This window comes from Nannospalax galili, unplaced genomic scaffold (assembly GCF_000622305.1).
Source record: "Nannospalax galili isolate Female #2095 unplaced genomic scaffold, S.galili_v1.0 scaffold146, whole genome shotgun sequence".
Classification (NCBI taxonomy): Eukaryota; Metazoa; Chordata; class Mammalia; order Rodentia; family Spalacidae; genus Nannospalax; species Nannospalax galili.
Window position 1 is genome coordinate 5,399,471 of NW_008357929.1, and position 9,753 is coordinate 5,409,223.

At 47.9% G+C, this 9,753-nt stretch overlaps 1 protein-coding gene across 1 annotated transcript in view; it reads left to right on the forward strand.

The window, feature by feature from the left end:
- Positions 1-729: 729 nt before the first annotated feature.
- The window catches only part of LOC103752064 (myosin-3), a 28,104-nt gene continuing 19,080 nt past the window's right edge, over positions 730-9,753 (forward strand). The window contains exons 1-11 of the mRNA XM_008855711.2: positions 730-780; positions 1,385-1,596; positions 3,334-3,477; positions 3,765-3,921; positions 4,453-4,480; positions 4,803-4,911; positions 5,534-5,626; positions 6,310-6,373; positions 6,454-6,552; positions 7,694-7,797; positions 7,876-8,014. Of these exons, the coding sequence (XP_008853933.1) occupies positions 1,393-1,596; positions 3,334-3,477; positions 3,765-3,921; positions 4,453-4,480; positions 4,803-4,911; positions 5,534-5,626; positions 6,310-6,373; positions 6,454-6,552; positions 7,694-7,797; positions 7,876-8,014 (1,141 nt within the window). The 5' untranslated portion in view covers positions 730-780; positions 1,385-1,392. The remainder of the gene's footprint in view (positions 781-1,384; positions 1,597-3,333; positions 3,478-3,764; positions 3,922-4,452; positions 4,481-4,802; positions 4,912-5,533; positions 5,627-6,309; positions 6,374-6,453; positions 6,553-7,693; positions 7,798-7,875; positions 8,015-9,753) is intronic.

Consider the following 9,753-nt stretch of genomic DNA (forward strand, 5'->3'; position numbering starts at 1 on the left):
ATGTGCTTCTTTACAGCCCCTGCTCCTTGGAGGACAGACGTGGTGCAGCCACTGCTCTGGACTGTGGCCCTGCCTGACGTTGGTAAGGTGGATCTCCTTTCTCTTCTCAAGGTATTTTCACAGAATGAGTGTGGAGTGAGGTCTGGGCCCCAATGCCTAGCCACCCATCACCTTTAGCACCTTATCAAAGTTGGGGTCCTGCAGGTGCTTTCCTTTGCTCATTCTTTCCTTCCTCTATGTGGGCAAGATCCTGTTGGATACCTGTGGGCCTGTCTACCATGGCTTGATGTCCTCTTGTTGCCTCTCTGATCCATGGAGTAGGCAGGGGACTCTCCCACCTGGGCACTATAGCTGTTGGGTGTCTCATCCCTTCAAGACCCATGCTGTGGTAACCAGGTACAAATTTGCCATTCTCAGATGTGCATCCTGATTGCAGATAACCGAGAGACATCACCTGGTAATGAAGCTTCTTATCAGGGACTCTGTTCATTTAGAATCCTTGCCTGATTCACAATGGAAGGTCTTGCAGATTGAAGAAGGTGTCGAAGCAGGCTCTGTCTAGTTGTAGGTCACGGCCTGTCTGCCCCTCCAGTGTGCCTCAGGGCTAAGGCTCTTTACAAATGTCTAGTGCATTGTCTCGCTTAGTTGAGTCTCATCAAGAACTGGCTCACCACAGAAGCAGACCTCCGAAGCATCTCTGAACTTCTCTGTGTATGCTGTTGCAGGTCCCAGAGTCCCACAGCAGTTGCTGCCTTCTGCTGTCCTGTAGCTGTGAGTCAGGTGAGACTCTGGCCACATCCCCTTTGCTTCTAGAAGTCTTCAGGTGAACTCCTTCCTCCCAGTGGCCCTGGGGAATTAGAGAGTTTAAACATGGAAGATTGGGCTGCAGGGCAGAAGAGGGGCCTTTTCTTCCCACTGCTGCAGTCAGAGACTCCCATGTATTAGCAAGGAAGGAAGAGGAAGACGGGCTTCCTTGTGCAAGGCTGTAGCCATCTTGATTCAAAACAGTTCAAAAGTACCTTTGCTGCTTGCTGGTTAGCACACACTCTTGGAGGAATACGACACCTGGACTTCTCAGAATTGGACAGTGAGGTCTTGAGAGTGCCACTTCAAAAACCCCTTCACCAAATTGAATGAACTGAGGCGCTTGGGTTAAATAGACTATCTATGCCCTTGACATACAGTAGCAACTCAAAAAATATGTGCCAGTTAGATTTTCCCAGCACTGAATCCTTGGATGGAGCTCCATGGGGCATAGGTGAGCCCAGTTCTCTTGTGAGGGCTCCAGTGATGGAAGGGTGGCAGAATGAGGCTAGGATGGGTAGAAGCTGCCTGGGTCCTGGCCCAGGGAACAGCTGGGCTCACTGGTGGCTTTGCCTTGCAGCTGACACCATGAGTAGCGACACTGAAATGGAAGTGTTTGGCATAGCTGCTCCTTTCCTCCGGAAGTCCGAAAAGGAGAGGATCGAAGCCCAGAACCAGCCCTTCGATGCCAAAACCTATTGCTTTGTGGTTGACTCAAAGGAAGAATATGCCAAGGGGAAAATTAAGAGTAGCCAAGATGGGAAGGTCACTGTGGAGACAGAAGACAACAGGGTAAGGCTCTTGCCCTCCTTCTGCACTGGCCTCAGCTCTTCACAGTTACTTTGCATAAGCATCTATTCCTCCTCCAGCTATTTCCAGGGTCTGGGCCCCAAATCTGGAATGACGCATATGAAAAGCCCTAATGTCCTGAGAAAGCAGAGTGGGTACTGGCCTCCTTGCAGGGTAGGAGATGGGCCTGGTGGTAGTTGACCAAAGCATTTAGCTTTCAGGTGTGGTCTAACGCTGTTCACATTGTTCTGGGCCAAAGAATCAGCTTCATTGTATTGAGGGTGGAGTGCTTTTAGGACACTCTCCTTCAGTAGGTTTTCCCTGGTTCTGTTGATGGTTATCTAATCAAGGAAGGAAGGGTAAAGTGTAAGGGACTCTAGAGAACCATAAGGTCAGTGTCAAGTACCAGCCTCTCGGTATCAGGAAGGGGATGGGCAATGGAGCCCACTACATTCTGTGGGAGGATGGGAAGAATTTGAGACTTCAGAAATGCCTGAATCTGGACATGTTACAAGAAGGAAAAGTAAAAAAGGAGGAGGAGGAGAAGGAAGAGGAGGAGGGGGAGAAGGAAGAAAAGGTTGTGGGTATAGGTCAATGGTAGAGCACTTGCCTAGCGTGTGCAAGGTCCTGAGTTAGATCACCATCCCTGGGGGCAGGGGAGGGGTGATAGGGGAAGAGACAGAGGCAGAGACAGAGAAGAAGATGCAAGAGACAAAAAAAGGAAATGGTGTCATTCAGTGGGGGAGTGAAGCAAAAGGCAGTAAACCTGCCTTAAATGCTTCCAAGCACAGAAGTTTCCAGAAGGCAACTCTACATATTTCAGACAAAGAAGCTGAGAATGGGCTTCCAGAGCAGGAGGAAAAGCAGAAGCTAAACTCAATGAAGGATCATCAAAGTCTCTAGAGAGACTATGTCCAAAAGGGTGCAGAAGGGCCCATGGTCCAGCGTGATTTAAGTGACTCCTTGCTGGGAGGCAGGAGAAAGGCAGCTTTCCAGTGCACACTGTCCAGACTGGCTATTTCCAGAGCCAATCCCAGAGAAGGGCTGTGGGGCAGGGCAAGCCTGAGGGTCTGGAGGAGAGAAGAGCTAAGGCATCCCAGGCTCTGGAAACCTCTCCTGGGCTCCAGGCAGCTCTCTTTGGGTTTATCTGGCTTTTATTTGGTTGGCCCTCTGCTTACAGAAAGAGACGAATAGGCCATCAGCTTTTTCTCAAGAGTGTGAAGGTGGTGAAGAGGGCAAGATAGGGGTCTCAGGGCTGGACTACTGCTTCTTCAGAGCTCTGAATATTGGCAGACCCCATGGGTACCAGCCCTGGGGTCCAGTGCTTCTTCTCCCTTCTCTGCTGTCCATGCACAGGCTTGTGGGAGGACATACCCATTTCTCTGAGCAGGTAGGAGAGAGCAGTGGGGGCAGCCAGCACCACGGAGCTGAGCAGCTTCCTTTGGCTTCCATTCCCTGCCTTGGGCACCCACCTTCTCCACAGCAGTCCTCTTCCCTTGGTTCTGTCACCATCGTTTCACCTCAGGCCCATCAAAAAGAGAAAAGCAAAAGCCCTGAGTTGTAGAAACAAAACACGCGCTTCACCACCACCATAGACCGCCATAACTCTGTCTTCTCTCACTGTCATCCAGGTGTCTCCTCTACCAGACTGGCCTGTGGTCTCACCACTGAGGGTGCAGACTTGCAGCAGTCAAATGCCTAGGGGACATTAGTTAACACTCGTGACTCTTCCCATTGCAGACCCTGGTGGTCAAACCCGAGGATGTGTATGCCATGAACCCCCCCAAGTTCGACAAGATCGAGGACATGGCCATGCTGACTCACCTGAATGAGCCTGCAGTGTTGTACAACCTCAAGGACCGCTACACGTCCTGGATGATCTACGTCAGTAGCCACTTGCCAACAGGCTTTCCCGGGACACTGGACATGGTGGTGGAGAGGCGGGTGGTGGGGCTTTGAAAGATTCCTGTTTGACTTGCTTGTAACCAAGAGAGAGGAGGTGGGTCCGCCTCTTTGAATCCCAGTTGCCTCACCCATCAATAGAAATCATAGCTTCCCTCCTTGAGACATCTGAGATGATAACAAAGGCAAAGCACACATATATGCTTTTTAATATAATACTATATTAATATAATACTATATTTAATAATATATACTTTTTTCCCCCACAGACCTACTCGGGCCTCTTCTGTGTCACCGTCAACCCCTACAAGTGGCTGCCGGTGTACAACCCTGAGGTGGTGGATGGCTACCGAGGCAAAAAGCGCCAGGAGGCCCCGCCCCACATCTTCTCCATCTCTGACAACGCCTATCAGTTCATGCTGACTGGTGTGTTTCCAAGGGGAAAGCGTAGAGGGGAGGAGCAGGGGGCTAGACAGGTTCAGGGCCATTGCCCCATGGTCCTGGGCCTGCTTCTTTCTGGTGCTGGGTTCTAGGGAAGGATGGGTAAGGAGGGGTATGAAGGGGTAAGGAGGGGTAAGGATTCCCAGAGGCAAAAAGATCTAAATGCCTTAGCACCTTGGGGGCAGGTGAGGAGTTTGCATTTAGTATGAGTATTTGCTAAACCATAGGAAATGAATATTATTATGAGTTGGAAACAAAGATTGACAATTTTAGATGGTCCTTCTTGATAGGATGAGAAGCCATGGTTTTCAGCAGGGGCTTAAACCTCTCTGAGTCTCATTTTCAAGAAAGAAGCTCTGTACATTCCGACCTATGACTAAATAGAAGAATAAATCAGAATAAATAAGTAAATACCGGGAAAGGAATGGTGCAGTTGAAGTCTTCTGCTTGAGTGATGGGCTAGAACTAGGGAGTTCTATTGACACAGCCATCAACTCTATTTCCTTTTTTTGACAGACCGTGAAAACCAGTCCATTCTGATCACGTGAGTATCCAGGCACAGCATGTTCTGTTCGCAAAGCAGTGATTAAAGAGAAATCTATGGTGAAAAGACAAGTCTGGGGATAGGCAAGAAGACGGGCTTAGGCCTCTGAAAGCGGAAAGAATCTACTTTTGAGCCAACTGAGCTAGTGACTCAGGGCCTCTGAACCTCTGTATGGCCTCACATATTCATTTGGGGTGTGTGTGTGTGTGTGTGTGTGTGTGTGTGTGTGTGTGTGTGTGTGATGTGAAGAGCACTGGTGACATCTTGAGAAGCTTGCTTGTGAACAGGACTCATTTCTTTGTCTTTGCATCCCTCTAAATAGTGGAGAATCCGGGGCAGGAAAGACCGTGAACACCAAGCGGGTCATCCAGTACTTTGCAACAATTGCAGCCACTGGAGACCTTGCCAAGAAGAAGGACTCCAAAATGAAGGTGGGGAGGGAGAAAGGCTAACTCTGTTTCAGCTTCCATCCCAGTCTGTACTTCAGAATGAGGAGTCTTGACCCCAAACTCTCTGCAAGGAAAGGAGAACAGGCTAGGGTGTAAAAGCTTGGTGACAGCTGTGTCTTCTTAGACAACACAGTGTGTGGTTGACCACAGATCCAGAGCCCGAGATTTCTTAGAAGATAAGACTCTTAAGACTTTATAAGGAAGGTCAACTGCGGGGCAGGTCAGAGAGCTTGTTCTTTAACGTTAGACTCACAGACAGCAGCCTGGAAGCACTGTAATGAATACTTGTCTTTTGGCACAATATACTGCAAGGGTATGAAAGAAATACAGGCACTCTCAACAGGAGAATCAAGTTCAAGGAATATCCTGTCAAGAGATCTAACTTCTGACAAACACAATGTGGCTGAGTGCCTCCAGGAGGGCATGCTGTTGACTTGGTTGGACCTCAAGCTGTCAAGTCAGGAAGGGAGAGCCTGGCCTCATCAGAGCAGCCAGGAAGCCAGACTGGCAGTAAAGCTAGAGCAGCTGAACTTTTTGTTTTAAACCCACCCCACTTTGTGCCTTACAAACATATTTTTACTTCCTCCCTGGATTTCTGGCTTAGGGCACGCTGGAAGATCAAATCATCAGCGCCAACCCCCTTCTGGAGGCCTTCGGCAACGCCAAGACCGTGAGGAACGACAACTCTTCCCGCTTTGTGAGTTTGCCCTTGGTTACGATAGGATCTTCTTGTGCCCTACAAGCGAGGTGCTTGTGCTTGGTGGAACTTGGAGACCACTAGTGAGAGCGCGAGAGAACAAATAATACACAAGAGACATTTATGAGAAGTTCAATAATCCACAGGTAGTAGAGTAACAGGGGGGCAGGCCCCCAGTAGGCAGAGTTATCAGGTAAGGGATCTCTGGGGCCAGGAGAGTGTCAGGGGGAGGCACATGGAAAGAAGAGGATAAGGGGAAGTGAGAACACACATTCTCTGAGGTGGGAAAGCTATAGAACAGTCCTACAGAGAATCCGTGTAGCAAGTGTGACAAGTCCCAAGGATGAGGCAGAAGATGAGGAGCCCTGGTCAAGAAGGAGGGCATAAGCCACGAGAACGAGTTTGGATTTTACCCTAAGTACAATAGGAAGCTATGGAAGGATTCTGTAAGCAGGGAAATGACATGGTTTGATTTCCATGTTGAAAAAGCACCCCAGTTGCTTTGTTTGTGAGATGTAGGGAGCACAGGAAAAAGCAAGCATAGCAAATGGAAGAAGAGGAGCAGGGAGAGAATGCTTAAACTCAGAGTGTGGGGTTTGAGGGGCTCCTATGGATGCTGCTCAGGATTCTAGAGGAATCTTTGAGTCCAGGGTACCATTTGGCTGCTCTCTCCCCCTACACAGGGCAAGTTTATCCGCATCCATTTTGGTACCACTGGGAAGCTAGCCTCTGCAGATATTGAAACTTGTAAGTATGCCCTGTGAGTTGAGAGAGGTCTCTGAGCCATGTGGAACAGTTTGGGGGACAGGACTGTGCTTGTGTTCCAGATCTGCTGGAAAAATCCAGAGTTACCTTCCAGCTGAAGGCTGAGAGAAGCTATCACATCTTCTACCAGATTCTTTCCAACAAGAAGCCTGAGCTCATTGGTGAGGGTCACCAGTGGGGTTGGGAAAGTCGCCCTTTGGTCACTTTTAGGTCACTAGACCCAGGAGACTTGTACCTATAGCTGTAGCTGTAGGTGCCTCTACAGCCAATGGAGGACATTTATATCAGGCATGGGATGTAGCTATTCGGGCTGTGACAGTACTAATTTTTAAAAATTAATGTGTGGTATGTATGAATGCATGCATATGTGGGGGCAGGTGGCTGTGTGTGTGTGTGTGTGTGTGTGTGTGTGTGTGTGTGTGCGCGTGCGCGCGCAGGCATGTGTGTGTGTGTGGTGTAGGGACGAACATTATCAACTAACCATCCAATTAAGTTATCCATCCATTAAACCATCCATCCATCCATCATCCATCCATCTATCTATTTATCTATCTATCTATCTATCTATCTATCTATCTATCTATCTATCTATCTATGTATATATCTTTGGATCTATCTACCATCTCTCTATCATCTATATCATCAGTCATCCATTTATGTATCATGTAGGCATCTGACATCGATCTAACTGTTTGAACAATCTGACCAGATGCAAAAAAGACTAAATGGAAGAAGAGGAACCAGGAAAGAATACTTAATCCACCACTGTTTTGATGATAGTAGTTTGTACAAATCTTTGAACAGCTAAGCAGTATTGTCCTCGAGCGCCCCCTTGTGTTTCAACCCATGAACCAAACTCGCCTCACAAATCAGATCAATGCAAATAGTCTCCCACAAGGGATGGTCCCTCTGCCGCTAGCTTTGTATATGACAGTGGCATTTGCACTCACTTTCTTCACCCTCTAGCTGTTCTAACTTAGCCTCCTGGTCTCCAGCCTACAAATAGGCAAAACAACCTGGGCGTCACTTCCCTCAAACCTGGCCTCCTGTCTAGGCCCACACTCAGCTGAGGCTTTCCCTATTAACATTCATTAGCAAAACAAGAAAGTGGTTCTCAACTTACATGGCTTGAGAGACTATAAAGACCTCCCCTGGACTGGGTTTTCACATTACCTGAGCAAGGTGAAACTGTCTAGAGAGTTCTGATTCTTAATTTAGTTCTGGGTCCAGGGTGCGGGAGTGCAATTCCACTTGGTACATTTTTCATTGCATGTCTATGAACTCAAATATTCATCATTCCAGAATTGCTGCTCATTACTACCAACCCTTATGACTACCCATTCATCAGCCAGGGTGAAATCCTGGTGGCCAGCATCGATGATGCCGAGGAGCTGTTGGCGACAGATGTAAGCAGGCCCGGAAAGGTGGGAGTTCCTTCCCTATCACTGGAATGATGGACTGACAAGCTGTTCTTTCCATTGCAGAGTGCCATTGACATCCTAGGCTTCACCCCAGAGGAGAAATCTGGACTTTATAAACTGACAGGAGCCGTGATGCACTATGGGAACATGAAGTTTAAGCAGAAACAGCGGGAGGAGCAGGCAGAGCCAGATGGCACTGAAGGTACAAAGTCACCACGGCAGGCCACAGAGTCAGGGCAGAGAAGTTGGTCCCCTGGGGCCATCCAGAGCCTCTTTTAAAAAATGGTTAATCTTTCTTCCCCTTTGGAGAGGTAGATGACCCTTTTCTGGGACTAGAATGACACCACCCACTTTAAAAAATTACATTTAGTGTGTGTGTGTGTGTGTGTGTGTGTGTGTGTATGCGTGCGTGCGCGCACGCGCGCGCCATAGTGCATAAGTGAAGGTCAGAGGACAATTTCCATGAGTTGTTTCTCTCCTTCCACCCTACAAATCCTGGGGATGGAACTCAGGTCATCAGGCTTATTAGCAAGCACCTTTACTCACTGAGTAAATCTTGGTGGCCCTCTACCTGGGTCTCCCTTAGCAGTTGGAACATGCATGAGTGATGCTCTTGGTAGGATAGAAGTGAAAGGAAAAATAGTAATCCCTAGCCAAGAATGTAGTTTGATTGATAAAATGTTTGTCTTCTATGCCCAAAGCCCTGGTTCAGTCCTCAGTATTGCATAAAACCAGATATGGTAACACACACTTGTGATTCCTGCATTAGAGAGGTAGAAGCAGGAGGATAAGAAGTTCAGAGTTGGGGCTGGAGAGATGCCTCAGTGGTTAAGAACACAGAACACAGGCTGCTCTTGCTGAAGACCTGGGTTTGGTTCCCAGCACCCACATGGAGGCTAACAGCCAACTGTAACTCCAGCTCCAGGGGCTATACCATCTCCTTCTGGCCTCTACAGGCATTGTAAGAATGAATGTAACACACATCCAGGCAAAATATTCATACACATAAAAATAAACAATTTTTAAAAAGAAGTTCAAGGTTACCCTCAACTACATAGTTCCAAACCAACCTAAGCTACATGATAAACTATCTCAAAAAAAAGTTAAGTAATTTTTTAAAAAGTCATCTCTTTCTCACAGCCCTTGGTCAATATTGTAGATGCTCCCAGCTTGCTCAGATGCGGGTGCAATAACTTCAAAAGGTATGTTCCAAGGGCTTCTGGAGTTCCCCAGTGGGAAGAAAATCCTGTTATTCCTGGGGGAAGCTGGCATATTGACATACCTTTCTATTGGATGCCTTCCCTTTCCTGTCTCTTTTCCCACACTCTGATATTCCCTGATCCTCTCAAATAAACCATGCACCCTTGAAATTCACAGAAGGATTGATCCTAAACAAAATCCAAACAAAGACAGTGTGCTACTCACCTTCTCTTTGATGTGGCCAAATACCTGACAAGAAGCACCTTAAAAGGAAGAAGGGTTTGTGTAGGCTCACAGTTTGAGAGGATCCAGTCCATTGTGGCTGCAAGAGTGTGAGGCTGCTTCCTCACGTGTAGGTAAACCAGGAAGCAGAGAGCAGACCAGAAGTGGGGACCAAGCTTTAAAAACCTCAAAGCCTAGCTCTGGAGAGAGACGGCTCAGAAATTAAGAGCATGTACTGCCCTTGCGGAGGATCTGAGTTTGTTTCACCCGCTCACATTGGGCAGCTCACAACCACCTGTAACTCCAGCGCCAGGGAGATCTGATTCCTCTGGCTTCCTTGGGTACATGCTGTCACTCACTTGCTCACACCAATGCACAGACGGATACATACGCACATAATTAAATATTAAAAAGTCTTTTTAAAAAAATCTCTAGGCTGGAGAGATGGCTCAGTGGTTAAGAGCACTGGCTGCTCTTGCAGAGGACCTGGGTTCGGTTCCCAGCACCCACATAGCAGGT